This window comes from Microcaecilia unicolor, chromosome 1, assembly GCF_901765095.1.
Source record: "Microcaecilia unicolor chromosome 1, aMicUni1.1, whole genome shotgun sequence".
Classification (NCBI taxonomy): Eukaryota; Metazoa; Chordata; class Amphibia; order Gymnophiona; family Siphonopidae; genus Microcaecilia; species Microcaecilia unicolor.
Genome location: NC_044031.1, coordinates 35782480 through 35804228, shown reverse-complemented (window position 1 = coordinate 35804228; position 21749 = coordinate 35782480). Strand labels below are relative to the sequence as shown.

At 44.8% G+C, this 21749-nt stretch overlaps 1 protein-coding gene across 1 annotated transcript; it reads left to right on the top strand.

The window, feature by feature from the left end:
* Positions 1 to 700: 700 nt before the first annotated feature.
* Positions 701 to 21506, top strand: LOC115465403 (gastrula zinc finger protein XlCGF26.1-like). The gene is made up of 4 exons (XM_030195880.1): positions 701 to 866; positions 18447 to 18566; positions 19847 to 21087; positions 21243 to 21506. The coding sequence occupies exons 1-4, from the start codon at positions 701 to 703 to the stop codon at positions 21504 to 21506; spliced, it is 1791 nt and encodes a 596-aa protein (XP_030051740.1).
* Positions 21507 to 21749: the final 243 nt, after the last annotated feature.

Below are 21749 nucleotides of genomic sequence, written 5' to 3'. Positions count from 1 at the left end.
ACTCTTCTGTGCTGCCTCAGATCTGGCAAAACATTTCTTGCATTGTTTGTGCGGCAAAACCCACTGTTCCCTCCTCTGCATTGCTGTAGAAAACTAAATGGCCTCATTACCAGACATTTTAATGCCATATGCAGTCATGTCTTCCACCTAAGTTAACCCCCTGCGCTCAAACTCTTTCGACATTGTTCTACCATTTACATGCATGTACAACCCTCAGTAGCCCAGAGGTTAGGCCCTTGGTGGCTTTCTGCCAGTGGCGTAGGAAGGGGGGGGCGGTCCGCCCCGGGTGCACGCCGCTGGGGGGTGTTGGCTCCGCGCTGGTGCACTGCCCTCTCTGCCCCGGAACAGGTTACTTCCTGTTCCGGGACAGAGAGAGCAGTGCACCAGCGCGGAGCTGACACACCCCAGCAACGTGCAGTCGGGGCGGATCGGCCCTCCCGCCCGTCCCTCGCCGCAGGTATGCGCTCCGGGGGGGGAGGGGGGGGTTGCGCTCCAGCGGGAGGAGGGTGTGCCGTGCTGCACCCGGGGTGGGGGGGGGGTGCGCAGCGGCGACCTGCCCCGGGTGTCAGCTTCCCTCGCTACAGCTCTGCGTTCTGCATCAGTCTTTCTTTGTGTAATTAGTTTCTTGTAGCTGCGTTAAATTGTTGTGAATTATTCACATCTAGAAATTTCTCCTGTGTTCCACCATTCTGTGAATTTGATGCAGAAGGAGCTGAGTGTGGAAGGGTTTGTGTTTCAGATCCCTGTAATCTTTGAGGACATCGCCATCTACTTCTCCCAGAAGGAGTGGGAGGATTTAGAAGAATGTCAGAAGAAGCTTTACAAGGACGTGATGAAGGAGAATTATCAGATCCTGACCTCGCTAGGTAAAGGATAATTTTTCATTTCTGTTAAGAGCCCTGGGCTGTGGTAAGAGAGGCAGTTCTGAGTGAGAGGGCTTTTCCAATGTGACCATAGGAGCCGACCCTGTGGGTGCTTGAGCATACCCAATATTGAGAAAATTCATTGTGTGTGTCCAGGGAACGGTTATTTCCACTGGGCTTAGCACCCCCACTAATTTTGAAAAGTTGGCTCCTGTGAGTGTGACGATGTAAAAAAGTTGGAAAGTGTCTATCTCCCATGTCTTAACTTTCTCAATCCCCCCTCCCCAGAAATTATTCAGTTGAAGTCCACTACAATTAGTAGTTCCAATTCTCATAACAAAGGAGAATAAAGGAAAAATATTAATTAAGAAAAGATCTGGTACTTTCAGATTCCCTTATTACTCTGTAACCCATCAAACCAGAGAGGCAACACAGAGATCCCTAACCCCAAGTAGCCAAAAAAGATGTAAGTTACCTCAAGAAGTCAGACTCAGCATGCAGCAATACTAGAAAAATTGAAACTTACATGCAAAATATCACAGATGCACATTTCCAAAAGCTGACATATTCCAATTAGTAAATTCTGAATAAAATACTTTTTTCTACCTTTGTTGTCTGATCATTTAGTTTTTAGTGTCTTCTGTTGTATACAGTCTTCTTTCCATTTGATATTTTTTCTCTCACCATGTCCACCATCCTCCCGTGTCCTTATGTGTCCTGTCTACTATCTGTAGCCCTTTCCCTATCCTTTCTCCAGTTTCAGCATCTGCCTTCAAAGTATTCCGATCCAGCCCTTAAATTCAGCAATTTCCCCTATATCCATGTCCAGCATTTCTCCTCTCTCCCTTCCCCTCCATCCATGTGCATCTCCTTCCTTTGTCTTTCCTTCCCTCCATTCCTGCCCAACATTTCTCCTCTCTTCCCTGCCCTCCACTCCATCTATGTCCAGATTTCTCCTCTCTTCCCTCCCCTCCATCCATGTGCATCTCCTTCCAGTCTTCCCTCCCCTCCATCTATCCATCCATGTCCAGCAACTCTCCCCTGCCCTCCCCTCCATCCATCCATCCATCCATGTCCAGCAACTCTCCTCTCTCCCCTGCCCTCCCCTTCATCCACCCATGTCCAGCAACTCTCCTCTCTCCTCCATTCATATCTAGCAAATCTGTCCCCTGCCCCCCTCCAGCCATCCAAATCTAGCAATTTTCCTCTTCCTTGCCCTGCCCTCCTCTCCATGTCCAGTGGTTTCTCCTGTGCTCCGCCCTGTCCTCCCCTCCATGTCCAGTGATTTCTCCTCTTTTCCTTGCCCTCCCCTCCCATCCATGTCTGATTCTCCTTTGCCTCCTTGTCCACCCCTGCCATCCATGTCGACTTGCCCCAGCTCCCCGAGTTTGAGGTGCTACCCAGCCCCGGCCCCAGGAATCACAGACCTCCATCCCTGATTTCTCAAATCCCAACATATGCATACGGTCTATTTTTCAAGGCAACCTACCCCCGCCCCCCACCCCAAATATGAAAACTAGTTCATTGTGCAGACTCATATTTAAAGGCTTCCTTCCCCTTTTAGTGCAATAGAGGACTCGAAAATGGAAAAGCAGTGCGGTACCTGGTAGCTGAGGACAATTTCAGGCTCCGTGCTACCCGCAGGCATGGCTGCCATGGGCTGCTCTCCGCCTCTCTCGGTGCTTCGCTCGGCTTGGTCGCCGCCAGCCTGTGCTTCTCCCGCTCCGCTCAGCCTTCCTTTGACAGGTGGCTCTCTGCTCTGTACAACCCCGGTCTCAGGCTCTGCTGTTGCTCCGCTTCGCCTCCATCTTGTTCTCTCTTCCTCCGCTTTGGCCACGCTCTGCTTCCAAGCATGTGGCTGTGGGGACCGGCGCGAACGCTGCCGGTCCGCGTTGCCTGACCCCCCCCCCCCCGCCTTGCTCTGCTGCTACAGCAGCACCAGGGGGTAGGGGGCGGAGGCAGAAACACCAAAAATGGGCAAGAGGTGCACGAGGAAGAAGGTTGCACTGGCCTTGACTGAAGAGGCGAAGAGGTATGGATGCGCAGGTTTCGGCGATACAATCAGCTGTCGTCGTGCGATGCTGCTTCCAGTTCCCGGAAGGGAGGTGGCAGGAACGGAAAGGACGGAGGGCTGGCAGGGAGCTGAGGGCGGGCTGAGTGGGGGGGCGGGGGGCGGTGCGGGAGCTGTGAACGCCAGTGGCAGAGTTGAGGCACACCACGTGAGGCCCTATGCGGCTGCCTCGGTCGCCTCAGCCTAAGACTGGCCCTGTGGATAGAAATTCTAGGTGTGAAGGGAAGGAATATACCAGTAGGGCTGTACTACCGTCCGCCGAGACAGAATGAACAGACAGATGAAAATATGTTTACAGAAATTAGGAAAGCTAGCAAATTGGACAATATTATAAAAATGGGTGATTTCAGTTACCAAAACATGCAAAATTACTTCTACAATTATGTCTTCAGTATCTCAAGATATATCTTGTATCATTTAATGAAAAATAGTGGCGAAGAAAAGATCTCAGTATATATCAGAGAACACCTCAGTTTGAACGATAAAACTTCATAAAATTCATAAAACAAAAACAAGATAACCTTTTCCAAGATACGATATTGACTTGAGACAATAGTAATGCTGATTAATAACACTTAGTACTTATCTTGAATCGTACTCCAGAAATCTTCATATCCATCGGGTGAATGATCCTTAAACATCCCAACAGGGGTTCCCTGTTTCACCTTAACCAGGCTGCTTCAGGGGAAACATTTTTTAAATATAATCCATCCAAGAAAATTCAAAATACAGCTGTCAACAAAATCCTCTACTGGCTCTTAACAAAAGTAGAGACTTTTGTTGACAACTGTATTTTGAATTTTCTTGGATGGATTATATAAAAAAAAAATGTTTCCCCTCAAGCAGCCTGGTTGAGGTGAAACAGGGAACCCCTGTTGGGATGTTTAAGGATCATTCCCCTGATGGATATGAAGATTACTGGAATACGATTTGTCATCCAAGATAAGTACTAAGTGTTATTAATCAGCATTACTATTGTCTCAAGTCAATATCGTATCTTGGAAAAGGTTATCTTGTTTTTGTTTTATGAATTTTATGAGGGTTTATCGTTCAAACTGAGATGTTCTCTGATATAAACTGAGATCAGTTGAGGCGGTACAATCTATGTGGAATTGTTCCATAGTGTGGGACTCACTGCTGCTCTTTCAGTGTTACTCGTTCACCTCGGATTCCCCTGCGGGCCTAAAGGGATTTCCATAGCATCGCCAGATCAATCCAGAGACTTGTGGGTTATGCCCCTACTCTAGCAGGTTAGATAGAGAGAACTCAGAAGTTTGCCTCAAGAGGGCATGTGCAGCCATACTAACTTCAGTATTCTCTCTATCTAGCAGGTAGAAGGGAGTATAACAGTGCAGCTCTGTAGACTAAGGCTCCTATCCCGTTCCCTCGGGTGTGTTGAGCTTTTGCTTGGGTTGAGGTGCTGGAGCACATTGTGGGTTACACCTGGTGGTGCCAGGTCCCTACCCTTCTCCCCCTGTCAGAGGAATTTGGCTGTATTGGTCTCCTGCCTCTTTGAAAAAAAAAAAAAGCTCCATAAAGCCAGACAGAACGAGCCTGCAGTTCAGCCTTAAATTTGCTTCTTGGTGCTGAGAGCCATTTTTCGTTCAGATTCAGTGGAACGTGAGCAGGGCTGTAACTGAGAGAGGTAAGGCTTTTGGGCCATGTCTGTTCTGTCGGAATCCGTTAAGCGCTGCTCGCGCTGCGGGGCACAGAGGTCGGCGTCGGAGGCCTGTGAAGCCTGTTCCGTGGGGATGGTAAAATCCGGGTCGGAGCAGGGGGACTGTGTTTTAGCAACCGAAGCGCTAGAGAGGAGCGATTTGGGTTTGGCGGGAAAAAGTAGGTCTGGGCCGGCGCGTGGCTCCACCAGTGCCATTTTCTCTCTGGAGCCGCTTGGACTGGAAAGCACAGCAGCGGGATCAGCTGGGGGTGCATCAGAGGGAAACGGTGCGGTTTCGCTTCCAGAGTCGGCAGTGATGGGGGGCTTTTCCCCAGAATTTGTGCTTCTTATGCACAAGGTGTTTTTGAAGCGCTCTGAAGGTGAGCATCAAGCAGCAGCCGTTTTGGGGGGTCCTGGGGCTTCGTGTTCAGACTGGAGTCAGAGGCCAGCTAAAAGGACCTGTATGGACTTGGAGATTCCCATGGGTGATGATTCGGGTCACTCTGAATCAGATGGTGATCCAGGATCAGGGGATTGTTTCCCAGAGGCCCTGGAAGATGGGGAGCTGCCCGCGGGGGAAGGGGGGATCCCATTGCAGCGAGGCTCTTTTTAGGAAGGAAGAACTGCCTGCTTTTATTGTGCAGGTGTTGCAAGTATTGAGTTTATCTGCTCTGGAGCCTGCGATTCCGTCCGCGGTCAGCTCTTCAATAATGTCGGGCACTAGGGCTCCGCCGAGATCCTTTTATGTTCATGAGGCGATGCAGGTGCTCATTCGGGCGCAATGGGACTCTCCAGCGGCCAGTCTTCAGGTAGCCTGGGCTATGGCTAAGGTTTGGCCGTTGAGGCAGGAGGATTTGGAAACCTTGCGCCTGCCGGTGGTAGATTCTTTGATTTCGGGCATGGCTAAGAAGACCGCTTTACCCGTTGAGGGAGGCGCAGCGCTCAGGGACCCGCAGGAGAAGAAACTGGAGGTGTCGGTCAAGGCTTCGTTTGAAGTAGCTGCCTTGACTTTGCAGGCTTTGGTCTGCGGTTCGTTTGCGGCGAGAGCGTGCCTTTCTTGGGTACAGAAGGCGTCCTCCCCAGATGACCTGATAGAAGTCCTTCCGCTCCTGGAGTCGGGGTTGGCTTATTTGGCGGATCTCTTGTATGATATTCTTTGGGCCTCCGCTAAGGGAGTTACTCTGGCGGTTTCGGCTCGGCGCTGGATCTGGTTGAAGCATTGGGCCGCAGATTTGCTGTCTAAGTCTAGGTTGGCCCGGTTGCCTTTTAAGGGGAAGCTTCTGTTTTGTCAGGAGCTAGCTCAGATTGTTAAGGATCTTGGTGATTCCAAAGGCCGGTTGCTGGAAGATAGGTCTAAGTCCCAGACGAGGTCGTTTCATCCGCGCTTTAGAGAGGCAAAACGGAAGAGTCGGGGGCTTTCAGAAGTCCCGGTTTCCTCAGAAACAACAGCAGCCCTTTCGTTAGGAGTGCAGAATCCTGCCTGCAGCTTCCCGAAGTCAGCCAGGAGGCAGGGGTGCACAATGATGGTGCCCTGGGCCTGTCCTTTCCGCCGATAGGGGGATGGCTGTCCCAGTTCGGAGAGGTATGGGCCAGGGTGACTACAGACGAATGGGTGCTGGATGTTATACGAAATGGCTACAAACTAGAATTTGCTCGCCCTTTAGGAGACAGTTTTCTCGAGTCTCCATGCAAGTCTGTGATAAAGAGCGCAGTGGTGCGGGCAGCCTTGGCAGAGTTGCTGCGTCTGGAGGCGGTAGTAATGGTGCCGGCGGATGAAGTCGGTCACGGTCGCTACTCTATTTACTTTGTGGTGCCAAAGAAAGGAGGGGCCTTTCGTCCTATATTACATCTAAAGGTGGTCAACAGGGCCCTTGCGGTACGCCACTTCCGGATGGAAACTCTTCGATCAGTGCTGGCAGCGGTACAGCCAGGAGAATTCTTGGCGGCTCTCGATCTAAAGGAAGCCTATTTGCACATCCCCATCTGGCCTTCTCACCAAAGATTTCTCCGCTTTGTGGTGTTGGGACAGCACTTCCAGTTCAGGGCCATGCCCTTTGGTCTGGCCACAGCGCCGTGCATGTTCTCCAAGGTCATGGTGGTTGTGGCGGCCTCTCTGCGGACCAGAGGAATGCAAGTTCACCCTTATCTAGACGATTGGTTGATTTGCGCTCCGTCTCACGCAGAATGTGTACGGGCGACCCAGGCGGTGATGGACCTTCTTCAGTCTCTTGGTTGGGTGATAAATGTGCAAAAGAGTCATATTGTTCCAACTCAAACTCTGGAGTACCTGGGAGTGCATCTGGATACCCGTCAAGGCAGAGTGTTTCTTCCGGAACAGCGACGGGCGAAGCTGACGGAGCAAGTTTCTTCAATCCTACAGACGCTGGTTCCGAAGGCCTGGGACTATGTTCAGGTGCTGGGGTCAATGGCGGTGACGCTCGAAGTTGTACCATGGGCCCGGAGTCACATGTGGCCTTTGCAATGGCATCTACTCAGCCGCTGGTCTCCACTGTCCGGGGATTATACAATCTGAATTCCCTGGACTCCCCGAGCGCGGTTTACTCTCCGTTGGTGGCTCAAGTCAGAGAATTTGCTTCGAGGCATGTCTCTGGCTGCTCCGGAGTGGCGTGTAGTGACGACGGATGCCAGCCCATCGGGTTGGGGGGCTCACTGTCTCGGGCACTCAGCTCGGGAGTTGGACGATGGCAGAGTCAAGGTTGCAGATCAATCTTCTGGAGCTTTGGGCAATCCAGTTGGCTCTTCTGGCCTTCGAGAACTTGCTGAGTCTGAGTGGCCTGCGACGGCGGTGGCATATGTCAATCGGCAGGGGGGAACCCAAAGTGCTCCGCTGGCAAACGAGGCATCTCTGCTGTGTCTTTGGGCGGAGAAGCGTCTCATGTTGTTGTCGGCCACTCATATAGCGGGGATACTGAATGTGCAGGCCGATTTTCTCAGTCGGAATTGCTTGGATGCCGGGGAGTGGGAACTCTCTCCCTTAGCTTTTCAACAGATTACGGATCGTTGGGGATCTCCGGTGTTAGATCTGATGGCTCGATTCTCCAATGCCAAGGTGGCCCGGTTTTTCAGCAGGGGCCGGGAGTTCGGATCTGAAGGCATAGACGCTCTTCTTCAACCGTGGCCGCTAGATCTTCTGTATGTCTTCCCTCCGTGGCTGATGGTCGGTCGCATAGTGAGCAGAATCGCTTGTCATCGGGGTCCGTTGATTCTTATTGTGCCGGATTGGCCCAGGAGGCCTTGGTATGCGGGTCTGATTCGCCTTCTGATTGACGAGCCGTTCCATCTGTCTCATTTGCCGGATCTGCTGCATCAGGGTCCGGTGGTTATGAAAGATCATGCTCAGTTTGGGCTTACGGCCTGGCTATTGAAAGGTTGCGTCTGAGGCGTAAAGGTTACCCAGAGGCAGTTATTGTCACAATGTTGCAGGCGCGCAAACGTTCTACTTCGACTGCGTATGCAAGGGTCTGGAGGTCGTTTGTTTCTTGATGTTCCTCGGCTGGCGTTTCTCCACAGTCTGCACCTATTGGGTCCATTTTAGCCTTTTTGCAAGAGGGGATGGATAAGGAGTTATCGCTCAGTATGTTAAAAGTTCAGGTAGCGGCTTTGGCCTGTTTTAGAGGGCGTTTGGGGAGGCAGTCTTTAGCCTCTCATCCGGATGTAGTGCGATTTCTTCGGGGGGGTAGGCCATCTGAGATCTCCTCGAGCTCCGGTGTTGCCGGCTTGGAATTTGAATCTTTTTCATATAGCTTTCCAACGGCCGCCGTTTGAGCCCCTGAGTAAGGCGTCGTTGAAGGACCTTACGTTGAAAACAGTGTTTCTGGTGGCAATGGCTTCGGCTGGGCGGGTGTCTGAGATTCAGGCCCTTTCGTGTAGAGACCCTTTTCTCCGTTTTTCGGAGGCGGGAGTATTGGTCAGGACGGTTCCATCCTTTGTTCCTAAGGTGGTCACGCGTTTTCATGTTAACCAGGAAGTGGTGTTACCATCTTTCAAGCAAGAGGATTATCCTGACAACTTTCGAGCTCTGCGTTGTTTAGATGTTAGGAGGGCTCTCCTGGGTTATTTGGAGGCGACTAATTCGTTTTGGAAGTCGGATCATCTCTTTGTGCTGTTCGCAGGAAATAAGAAAGGGAACATGGCCTCTAAGGCAACGGTTTCTCTGTGGCTTATGGAGGCTATTGCGTCGACATACCTTTTGATGGGGAAGTCTTCTCCTCTTCATGTTCGGGCGCACTCTACGAGAGCTCAGGCGGTTTCTTTTGCGGAATTTCGTCTGGTTCCGTTGGAGGACATTTGTAAGGCGGCGACTTGGTCATCTCTCCATGCATTCACCAAGCATTACCGTCTGGATGTCGCAGCGTGGCAGGATGCGGTTTTCAGAGCTTCAGTTTTGACGGCCGGGGTAGTCCGGTCCCACCCTTGATGAGGATTGCTTTGGTACATCCCACAAGTCTCTGGATTGATCTGGGGACGCTATGGAAGGTAAAATTATGTCTTACCTGATAATTTTCTTTCCATTAGTCCCTCAGATCAATCCAGAGGCCCTCCCTGGGATTCGCTTTCGTGATGTCAGATAAGGGTCAGTATGATGCAGTCGGTTCTGTTCACGTTCCCTTGTTATTTGGACGGTTACAGGTTTAATGTTCGTTTACAGGTACACGTTGTAATTGCTGGCAGCTCGGAGAGTTTTTCTCAGTTATGCTGCTTTTGCAGAGGCAGGAGACTCTGATATGGTTTAAGTTTCTTACTGCTTTGGTATCGTGTATACTGAAGTTAGTATGGCTGCACATGCCCTCTTGAGGCAAACTTCTGAGTTCTCTCTATCTAACCTGCTAGAGGAGGGGCATAACCCACAAGTCTCTGGATTGATCTGAGGGACAAATGGAAAGAAAATTATCAAGTAAGACATAATTTTACCTTGTTGGGGTGGCCGTATTTTTTGGGATCAACTCTATTTTGAAATCCTGGCTCTCCCCTTCGGGCTCCTCTTTGCAAGTTTGGAGAACCCAGATGCTTCATCAGATGAAGGAGGATAGATGTGGAGTCAAACAATGGGATAGTGTTCCTGGGACACGGTTTGGGGGCCAGATGGGAGCCATTTTGGAACACTCTACCCCATAAAAGGAGAAGTTATATCTTGAATTGCTGATCCATATGTATGTACGAGGGTGGGGTGGAGAGAAGGTTGTGGGGTGGGTGGGGGGATTGATAGGAATGGTCATTAAAGACAAGGACTAATGACTGATCCGTGTATTTGTCACATCAATTATGGAGAGTTATTTTGATACAGAGTTCCCTCGAGGGCGGGGCAGTGATCGGGAGTGGAATTACAAACACTACATGGCTTCACTGCCACACTGCCACGGAGTCAGCTTCAGAACGCTGGAGGTGCGAATTATTATATTAGATTTGTATCCCACATTTTCCCACATATTTGCAGGCTCAATGTGGCTTACATGGTACCGTAAGGCATTTGCCAACTCCGGTAGAGAAACAATTACAAAATGATGTTGTGGTTGAATAAGGTTCAAGTGTTACAGACACATTAGGGAATTGGATCATTCCATACCAAGTGGTCTAAAATTAAAAAAAGTTCCCACCATCATGTTCTCCAATTTTGTTCAAATTTTATCTGTTGCACAAGTCAGGTGTTAAACAAAATTTCTCCAAATTTGAGGTCTCTAACTGCAATAATTGCAGATCTAGACCCCCTTTTCTGAAAGGTTGTCAGTCCATGAGCGCGCGACATTGACCAAAATGCCATTTTTGGGGTCTAATAAAATCCAAACACATTTATAAGAATGGCTAAAAAATTCAAATCCTGTACAGTTGTTGATGCTAATTCCGATGAAATACATTTTAACATTATGGATGCAAAATCCAGTCAAACAAGTTGACTCAAAGTGTGCATAAAAAGTGGTCGCGACTCATCGGAACATATTTGGACCAATATTCAGACCGCAACAACTTCCATGCAAACAAAGATACGGACTTGAAATTTTGAACAAGCATTATGCTTGTGCTGGACATAATACTGCCAGATTTGCAACTAACCAGCATCTATAACCGCCCTGCAGGATCTCTTCAAAGTTGGCACTGTCAGCGCAAATGGTAAAATGTACCAAAGTTCAAAGCCAATTATTAAATAAGAGTCTGCCTGAATCAGCTTGTGAACAGTATCATCTGAAAGAGAAAATTGTGCTCTACAACACTGATATGTTTTTGTTTTGCAATGCCACCATTAAGTAGCCATTTACTCAGGTCAAAGTATGTTATATTTTGTGTGTGCGATGTATTGCATTGGTTCATGATGGCTGAGCCATTACTGGTTATCACATTGAAACCAGCATCCCCATCGCCATAGGGGCCACGCCCGATAGCCATGCAGTAATAGCCAGAAGTGGGTATCTTTACTGCAGGATCCCAAGCCTGATTGTGGGTTTCTTTGCTGCAGGATCCCAAGCCTGATTGTGGCGTTTTACTAATGGCTTATGGACTTACCGTAAGTTGTAAAGTGCTGTCCCAAAGAGGTGGCATCCTGGATTGCATTGGAGTGTTTAATATTGTGTCTGTTTGTAAATTGAGCCGTGTCTTCAGCATCTGGCATGTTTCTCCAATATTCTTTACACTTTTTATATTGAATGATGTATACCATACATGGAATTTCTATCCACAAGGATTCCATGCTGCTATCGGTTTAATATAGAATGTTTATTTTGTTTGACTGAATTCCCTCGTTAACATATAGTGCAACCCCCCCCCCCCCCCCCAGTTTGAGCCACTCTGTCAGTACAATATAATTTGTACCCTGGCTCCTATTCCCTTACCACATCGCCTACAAAATCTTAGTTTTGCTCTTCAAAATCAGAACTACAGGAGAACCAATCTTCCTAGCAAATCTGTCTACTTATCTCCCTACCCACTCCCTCCATTCCCATTGACTGTCCTCCTTCCACCAGGAACAGCGGATGATGCAAGCCGTCATAGTCAAGAGAAGAACGCACAAGGAGGCGCACAAAGGAGTGTGAACAAGGAGCAGTTCACGTGACAAAGCATACGGCGTGTGCCGCTAAGGCTCTTCAAGATACGGTACTCCTCACTGAGGTCACTTCCAGGAAGAGGGCGGGCTTAGCAGTTTGTGATGGTGGTTTTCTGCATAGGCAGTAAGGAAAACCCTGGAAAACACAGCAAAGATAGCAAATATCAGCAGGCAGGCATTAAGCAGAGCAAGAAAACTGTGCACCCCACTAAGGCTCTTCAAGATATGGTACCCACTAGCTGAGGTCACTTACGGCAAGAGGGCGGGCTTAGCATCTTGTAAACCGCCTCTTCTCTCGACATCCGCCCCCCTTCCCGGTGGGTAAACTTTGAGAGAGAGAAAATATTCCCCATACCTCTACCTTTGCTTCCAACCATGAACAAATTTTGCTACTCTGAGAAACTTCTGATCTTAAAACAGACCTCACACTCTATCAATATGTAACCCTATGGGTTAAATTTTAAAAGATCACCTGGCTCCTTCTAGATCTGTTGTACAGATAGTGAGCAGTGCAGTGAAACTGAGTAGTCTGTGTGCATGGGCTGAGTGTTCTGCTTGCTGAAGGAACTCTCAGGAGAGTGACAAACAGCTCAGGCTGGCAGTTGGGAGGGAGCTGGATTGGTGAGAACAGGTTACTAGGATAAGACTGGAAGAAAGTTGATGCTGGAGATCATCACCTGAAAGAAAAGGCGCCCACCGTTCAAGAGAGCCAGAGAGAAAACAAAGAGAACAGCTAAGTGACTGAAACTATTTAAAAAATGCACATAAGAGAAAATAGTAAAGGAAACCTGAACAATAAGTGAGAGATAACTAAAAAAAAAAAAAGAGTAGAGAAAATCTTACATGTTGAGATCCTTGAGGGTCTCCAGAAATCTGAAAGACAGGAGAAAAGAAACTAAAGAATCTAGTGTTTTGTAAAACTGAATGTGCTTAAACGATTTATGTAACTAATATTTATACTTATCTGAAAATGCTCTCAATGTTTCTAGAGACTAAACTGATTTGTGTTGCAAACCTGTAATTGAAATACATATGTTAAATTTGCAAGTTGGTAAAATTTCATTAACATTTAAATATAATTCAACTAATAAAAAATACATTTTCTTTTTATTGTTAAACTCCCTGGTTGGTGTTGAGTCATTTTGGGGAAACACTGTGACATATTTGGTACCATCATTGTAATACCTTGCTCTGCCACCAGGGGGGTTTACAAATATATTAAGTAAGTTGTTAAACTTTAAATGGTCTGATTCATATTTATTTATTTATTGCACTTGTGTCCCACATTTTTCCACCTTTTTGCAGGCTCAATGTGGCTTACAAAGGTCTGTAATGGCTTCACCATTACAGGGTCAAAGGTATATTTGGTGTTACAAAAGATCAAGGAAAACAGAGAGGAACTAACAAACAGTTATGTAAAGGCGTCATTCAAAATCAAGGTGTAGTGGTGATTCTACTTTTATGGTATAATTCTACTTTTCTACTTTTTCTTGTAAATCCTTTTCAAAAATTAAAAAAAAATTGTTTTTCTGCTAATGTATGGTCTCCCAAACAACTGTTGTCAAACTCTGGCATTATTCCTTTTCAGGACTTTTGTCAGCTCTACAATATCCCTGCTAAATACAAAGTCTTTTGAGATCAGTTTACTCTACTCATAAGTCAGCTTTATCCATCACCAGAATCACATTTGATTCTTACTTCAAGTTTCTCAAACTTATGTCAATCTCTTATGGCTCTGAAATCTGCATCTAAAACATATAAACTCCTGCAGAAGACAAAACTGAACTCTTGTTCCACTCATATGGTAGATTGGAAGAAGGACCTGGACTTGACAGTGTCTAAGAAAGACTGGGTCACTTTCATAGAAACATGACGGCAGATAATCCAGTCTGCCCTTCCACAGTAGCCACTAACTCCTCCTTTTCCTAAGGGATACCACGTGTCTTTCCCACGCTTTCTTAAGTTCCAACACAGTCTTCATCTCCATGACCTCCATCAGGAGGCCATTCCACGCATCCACTACCCTTTCCGTGAAAGTATTTCTTAGATTACGCCTAAGTCTATTTCCTTTTAATTTCATCCTATGCCGTCTTATTCCAGAGTTTTCCTCCATTTGAAAAAGGCTCACTTCCTGTACGTTAACGCCACTGAGGTATTTAAATGTCTATCATGTCTCCTTTCTCCTGCCTCTCTTCCAGCGTATACATGTTGAGGTTCATGAGCTGCACTTCTGCAATCATCCTCTTTTATAATCCACAAGTCTTATTGGACTCCAGCTAAACTAGCTAATCTTTCCCATAATTTACTAAACATATGTTGGTCTGCTGTGGGTTCACTTGCACATATGCTATTTCACTGCCAAACCTTACTTTCCTACTAGAACTCAGTCTGGAATCTGCTCCAGAAGATATTCACCTTCACACATACTTTATCTTGCAAAATTTTAATTTTGAAATCATCCACGCATGACATCCCAATTCCACCTAAACATGCCAAGGTATTTAACTTGATGTTGTCCCTTGCTTTCTGTTTAATTATTTCAAACTGGAAAAACAACTTGAATGTATTTTCATGAGTGCTGAAATTTACTATGTTGTTTTCAACACTACAAGGAAATAGCTGCTTTGAAAAATGGACACGTTTTATCTTTTCATAAAACTTGGTCTATATTAGATAATTATTATCAATCACTCCTTTCCACTTAAATTCATTTTAACCTTTTTGCTCATAATCAACCTGATATTTTTCTCTTTGCTCTAACATTTTATTATCCATAGAGTTAAAGTGATCATAGCAATTCTGCTTGTTTGTTAATTATTGTTTTTTTTTCCTTTTTATTACCATGGCCTTTCACCACCAAGTTCATCTTTGTAACTTGCAGACTCCTTTAGTTTTTATGTATTGTACTTTATACAAATGTTTATAAATTTAAAAGAAAAAAGGTTTGGACAAGTTCCTGGAGGAAAGGTCCATAGTCTGTTATTGAGATGAATATGTGGGAAGCCACTGCTTGCCCCGGGATTGGTAGCATGGAATGGTCCTACTAATTGGGTTTCTGCCAGGTGCTTGTGACCTGGATTGGCCACTGTTGAAAGCAGGTTATTGGGCTAGATGGACCATTGGTCTGACCCAGTATGGCTATTCTTATGTTCACAATGTTTAATGCCTACTACAGGATCAACCCATGATCTGTTACAGGATACTGGGGGCTGTAGAAAGAAAGTTGCAGGCATGGCTGTGCCAGTGGGTTATAGGCTGTTAGAATGGAGTAATGTGTGGGGAGAGTTAATGTGTGAGGGTGTAAAAATTTGAGGGAAGTACCAAATTTAGGGGAGATTAGTAATGCATGGGGTAGGTTGTGAGTGAATTTAGCTTGGTTTGGGGGCTTAGTAATGTATGAGAGAGGTAGAGAATGTGGAAATAATGACGTGAATGGGAGGGATTTATTTATTTATTTTATTTGTTGCATTTCTATCCCACAATTTCCCACCTTTTTGCAGGCTCAATGTGGCTTACATGGTACCGTAATCGGCGTTAACCAATTTCAGTATGAACAAATACAAGTTGCGATTAATATCAAGGTGATATGGTAGAGTGAGATACATGTATGGTAAAGACAATTGGGGAGAACTTAGAGAGGGAAAGGAAGAGTTAGGATATGTCCGTTACAATCTTTGGTTAAGTTGTGTCGCAGATGTCCAGGTTTTTTATGTTGGTTCAGTGGGGTATGCCCTTCTGAACAGTTCTGTTTTTAGTACTTTCTGGAAATTCATGTGGTCGAGTGTGGTTTTTACTACTTTTGGTAGTGCATTCCACAGTTGTGAGCTCAGGTAGGAAAAGCTGGAAGCATAGGTGGATTTGTATTTGAGTCCTTTGCTGCTTGGGTAATGGAGGTTTAGGTATGATCTTGCTGATTTTATGGTGTTTCTGGGTGGTAGGTTGATGAGGTCTGTCATGTATCCCGGTGCCTCGCCGTAGATGATTTTGTGAACTGTCGTGCAGATTTTGAATGTGATACGTTCCTTAATTGGAAGACAGTGCAGTTTTTCTCAGAGTGGTTTGGCACTGTCAAAACGTGTTTTTCCATATATAAGCTGTGCTGCTGTGTTTTGGGTGGTTTGAAGTTTCTTTATGATTTGTTCTTTGCATCCCGCATAGATTTTGTTAAAATAGTCTGCATGGCTTATCACCATTGATTGTACAAGGTTGCGAAATATTTTCCTTGGGAAGAATGGTTTCACATGTTTTAGTTTTCACATTGAGAGAAACATTTTCTTTATGGTGAGTTTACCTTGGGACTCTAGTTGGAGGTTTCGGTCGATTGTTATTCCGAGAATTTTCAGGCTGTCTGAAATAGGGAGGATGTATCCTGGGGTGTTAATGTTTGTGAGTTTGTATGCATTGTATTGGAATGAAATGATGAGACAGTGTGTTTTTTCTGAGTTGAGTTTTAGTTGAATGCGTTTGCCCATGAGTTCATGATGTTTAAACTGAGCTTGATTTTATTGGTGATTTCTGCTAAATCATGTTTGTAGGGGATGTATAGTGTGACATCATCAGCGTAAATGAATGGATTAAGGCCATGTGTAGATAAGGCTTTGGCTAGTGGGACCATCATGAAGTTGAAAACAATCGGTGATAGTGGGGATCATTGTGGTACTCCGCAGTCTAGTTTCCAGGGACGATATGTTGGTGCTTGATTTCTCTTGGTATGTACTGGTGGTTAGAAAGCCCTTAATCCAGTTGAGAGTGTTACCACCAATTCCGAAATAGTCTAGGAGTCTTAGCAAGATATTATGGTTAACCATGTCGAATGCGCTGGACATGTCAAATTGAAGGAGGAGAATGCTTTTGCCTGTAGCTATCTCCTGTTTGAATTTGGATAGGAGAGTGAGTAGTACTGTTTCGGTGCTATGTTGTGGTTGGAATCCTGATTGTGACTCATGTAGTATAGTGAATTTGTTTATGTAGTCGTTGACTTGTTTGGTTACCAGTCCTTCCATGAGTTTGACTACTAATGGAATGGATGCTACTGGGCTGGTGATGTCGTTTGTTTTTTTTCTTGGTGTCTTTTGGTATTGGGTGAGTAGGATGTTGCCTTTTTCTTTAGGGAAAATACCCCGCTGAAGCATGAAATTTAGATGGGATGTGAGATCTGTTACGAAGCGGTGGGGGGCAGATTGTATTAGGTAGCTGGGGCAGATGTCCAAATGACAATGGCTTTTGGAGTATTTTTTGATCGCCTGAGTAACTGTCGGCACTGAGGAGAGCGATGTTTGTCCATAATTGGTCCGCCGGGTATTCGCCAGGGGTGGGGTGGGGTCCAACCCATTTGTGAAGTTTTCTATTTCCGTGTTGTCCAGAGGTAGGGTTTTGCATAGATTAATAATTTTTTCGTTGAAATATTTAGCAAGATTGTCTACAGATGGGATGTCAGTGTTGGTTGTGGTGATCGGTGTTGTGTCTAGTAATTTATTCACGAGATGGCATAGTTTCTTCGTGTTGTTGTAGTCTGGCCCGATTTAGGTTTTGTAATATGATCTTTTGGTCAGTCTTATTGCATATTTGTATTTCCTTTGTATCTGTTTCCATGCGTTGAGTGTGTGTTCGTCTTTTATTTTTTTCCATGCACGTTCTAGTCTTCTTGATTGTGTTTTTAATTTTTTCAATTCTTCATTGAACCATGGTATTGAGTTGTGTCTTGTTTGTAGGGGTGCTATTGTGTCTAGTATGTATCTGCATCTTTTGTCCCAGACTGAAAAAATAGTGAATGGAGTCAGTTTGTGTTGTCCAGTCATTATTATATATCTGTTGCTAGAAAGTATCCGGTTCTATTTGGCCTCTCGTGGTGTGGGTTTTGTGTTCTCATGTGTGGAGAGAGCCTTTTTTCCTCCATTTTAGGGATAGGTTTAATTTATGGTGGTCGGTCCATGGTATTTCTGTCCATCTGGTTTGTGTTATGGTTAGGTTCTGGTCAGTGAATAGTTTTATGAGATTTAGGTCAAGTGTATGGCCCTTCGAGTGGGTTGTTTGCATATTCGGCCATGTTAGATCGCCTATGTGAAGGAAATCTTTACAGTCTCGTGCATTTGTAGAGTTTGGGTCTTCTAGGTGGAGGTTAATGTCTCCTAATAGTAGTATGTTGGAGTTGGATACACATGTGTTTGAGATGAAGTCCATGAAGTCTGTATGGCTTTCATTCCAGTTGCATGGAGGTCTGTAAAACAGGACACAGTTTAGGTGGTCGAGCAGGGTATTGTGGTGGATTCTGATTGAGGCTATTTCGAAGTGGGTTGTTATAGATTCGGCAATGGTTTTCGATAGTGAGGTGAGATCGGTATATGAGCGCTATACCCCCTCTTCTTTTTTCTTTTCTGGTCCAGTGAGTGATTTTGTATCCTGTCCGGACAAAGGTTTAAGATGTTTGGGTCCTCTTGGTTATGGATCCAGGTTTCAGTGATGAATAGTAGATCGAGTTTCTCTGATGTGATCCAGTCTGTTGTTATTGTTGTTTTATTTGTCACGGATCTGGCGTTGACGTAGCTGACTTGAATTGTTTGATATGGGATATTATGAGAGAATGATACTCAGTATGAAGGGGATATTAATATGTGGGGAGGTACCAAGTATAGAGGTTGTTTAGTATTATGCCTGCAAATAGGTGGGAAAATGTGGGATACAAATGCAACAAATAAATAAATAAATAATTATGCGGGAGAAGCAGGAACTATGGAGAGGCTGGCATTGCTAATCACTCCCAGAATGATTTATGGGAAATCTAATGTTCTGTTCTTATCACAGGAGCAGACTTTCTGACTGTCACCCCTGATATTATATCCTACATTGAACGAGGGGAAGAACTGTACATCAGGAATGAGTCGGGATCAGAGGAAAGAGAAACTGGGAAAAGCAGCTGCCCAGGTAGGTCCAGTAATAAGAGGGATGGGTATAAACTGCTGAGCTAAACAGTGGAATGAGCAGCGGTTCTGTCAGAAAACTAGTATGTGGACAGCAAGATGTTCAGCCAGACAAGTGGGTAATGTTATCCATCAACACAGACATGAAGTGATTCTTACATAGCTGTAGAAAAGGCTTCAAGGCTTTGAAAGGCCCTCTCAGTCCTGTATAATAAAATAGCTTGAACTAGCCAAAATGGGAGGCAGGAGAGCTGTGGCTGATTTAAAATGAGACAACTCAGTTTTCTCAGTGAACAAGTAGGATTTACTGTGAATATAAACAGAAATGAGAAAATTGACAATGGGAGGGCAACATTTTTGTGGGACAAGCCTCATTTCTGTTATATGTATTTTGAAGAGAAAGCAAGTAGGGAAAGTGTGCACAGAGGTATTGCTTTTTTTCCATACTACAGGCTTTAGTAAACACTAGAGCTTCCCAAAGTGTGGGTCGGGACCTCAAATAGGGTCACAACCTAGGTGGGCCCCTGCTCTGCATGTTCTTATCCATACCTTGATAATCTCTAATTTATTTTTCATGGTATTAGTCAACGGGATATGCGACGGCTTCAGTTAGTACAAAATGCCGCCTTGCGCCTCCTTACGGGCCCTGGGCATTATGACTCTATTGTCCCTTTGTTGCAGGCTGCTCATTGGCTCTATTTCTTACAGAATGTTGTACAAGCTGCTACTTTTGACTTTTAAAATCCTACGTTCTGGTCAGCCAGCTTTTTTTTTTTTTTTTTTTTTTACCAAGTTTTGCAGCCAAGTTCCTCAAGGGCGCTTCAATCCTCCCAAATTCACATTCTGCAAGTGTCCTCATTTCACATGGTTTATCTTTCCTCTAGCCAGAAATGGATCTTTGCAGTACAAGGTCCTACGCTCTGGACTCTATCCCATTAGATCTTCGACTAGAGCTCTCTTTAACAGACTTTAAAACGAAGCTTAAAACGTATCTTTTTATTGTGGCATATGAACCTTAGGTGCCGATTGTTTTCTGAGTTGGGGCTGGGTGTTGCCGGGTTTGCCGTGTCAATCGCTTTCACATCCTCTCCTGCTCACTGTGCCAAGGTCAGATATTTGGAGCCTGGGGTCCCTCCCCACTGGGGAATTATCCCCATTATTAACTGAAAATCCTTTATTCGCTACTACTTCCAGTGACATCAAGGTTGCTCACTTCTCTTGAGTCTCTTATTCTATGTCTCCAGCAAATAATACCCTAGTGTTTTCTTTTTATTTTTATTCTAGAAAAGGATGATCCCAGAAGCTGTAATACAGAGACACATCATTGGAAACTCAGCAAGAATCTGGAAGAAAACAAGGTGTTTGCAGATGAAGTTGGAGAGGATACTCCCTTTTCTGACTGGGGAAGTAAGTGCAGGAATCAATTTATCTCTGAAAAGAAGCAAAGAAATTCAACAGAAAACTCGGGTCTGTGTGAGCAAAGTGCCAGTAATGTGATATACACTGTGGAAGGAGAAAGAAACCAGAGAACAAAACAAAAATGTGCATGTGAGATATGTGATATATTCTTCAGCAATCATGTGATTCTAAAATCAAAACAGAGATCTGATGTTGAAGAGAGACCATGTACATTTACAGACTGTGAGGATTCTTTCAGTCAGAAGTCAGAAAATGAACTGCAGAAAACACACAGAGAAATACAAACTTTGACTTGTTTACAAGATGGTGAAGATTTTACTGAGAAGGAAGAACTAATGCAACCCCGGAATATCAATGAAGAGGAAGTGATCACAGATAGTGATTATGGAAAAGACTTCATTAAAAAAACAGACCTCAAAAAGCATGAGAACATCCATACAGATAAGAGATTACTTTCACAGTCTAAATGTGTTAAAAGCTCGATTAGTAAGAGAAATCTCACATATAAACAGAAAATCCACACTGGTGGCAGACCATTCCCATGCTCTGAATGTGAAAGAAGCTTCACTGAGGAAGGACGACTGATATCTCACCAGAAAATCCACACTGGTGAGAGACCGTTTTTGTGTTCTAAATGTAAGAAATGCTTCACTTGTAAGAGATACCTAATAGCTCACCAGAAACTCCACACTAGTGAAAGACTATATTTATGTTCAGAATGTGAGAAAAGTTTCACTGAGAAGAGACAACTAAAATGTCATCAGATAGTACACACTGATGTGAGACCATTTTCATGTTCAGAATGTAAGAAAAGCTTCAGTACGAGTGGACGACTAAGACATCATCAAAAAATCCACTCTGAAAAACGATTTTCATGTTCTGAATGTGAGAAAAGTTTTACTGAGGAAGGACGACTAATAACTCATCTAAAAATGCACACTGGTGAAAGACCATTTTCATGCTCTGAATGTGAGAAAGGCTTCACTTGCAAGAAATATCTATTAGCTCACCAGAAAATCCACTTTGAGAGACCATTTTCTTGTTCTGAATGTGAGAAAAGCTTCATTGAAAAAGCATATCTAATATCTCATCAGAAACGCACACAGGTGAGAGACCATTTTCATGTTCAGAATGTGGGAAAAGATTCACTGGGAAAAGACAATTAGCTTGTCACCAGAAACGCCACAGTAGTGAGAGACTATTTTCATGTTCAGAATGCAAGAAAAGTTTCACTGATGAAAAACAACTAATTTCTCATCAGAGATTTTCACAGTCTGAATGTGTAAAAAGTTTAGTTAGTGAGAGAAATATCACATATCAACAGAAAATCCACACTGGTGACAGACCATTCTCATGTTCTGAATGTGAGAGAAGCTTCACTGAGGAAGGACGGCTGATATCTCACCAGAAAATCCACACTGGTGAGAGACCGTATTCATGTTCAGAATGTGATAAAAGCTTCACTGAGCGAGGACGATTAACGAGTCATCAAAAATCCATACTGAGAACGATTTTCCTGTTCTGAATGTGAGAAAAGCTTCACTGAGGAAGGACGACTAATATCTCACCAGAAAATCCACACTGGTGAGAGACCATTTTTGTGTTCTGAATGTGAGAAAGGCTTCACTTGCAAGAAATATCTAATAGCTCACCAGAAACTCCACACTAGTGAGAGACCGTATTCATGTTCAGAATGTGAGAAAAGCTTCACTGAAAAGAGACAACTGAAATGTCATAAGAAAATGCACACTGGTGTGAGACCATTTTC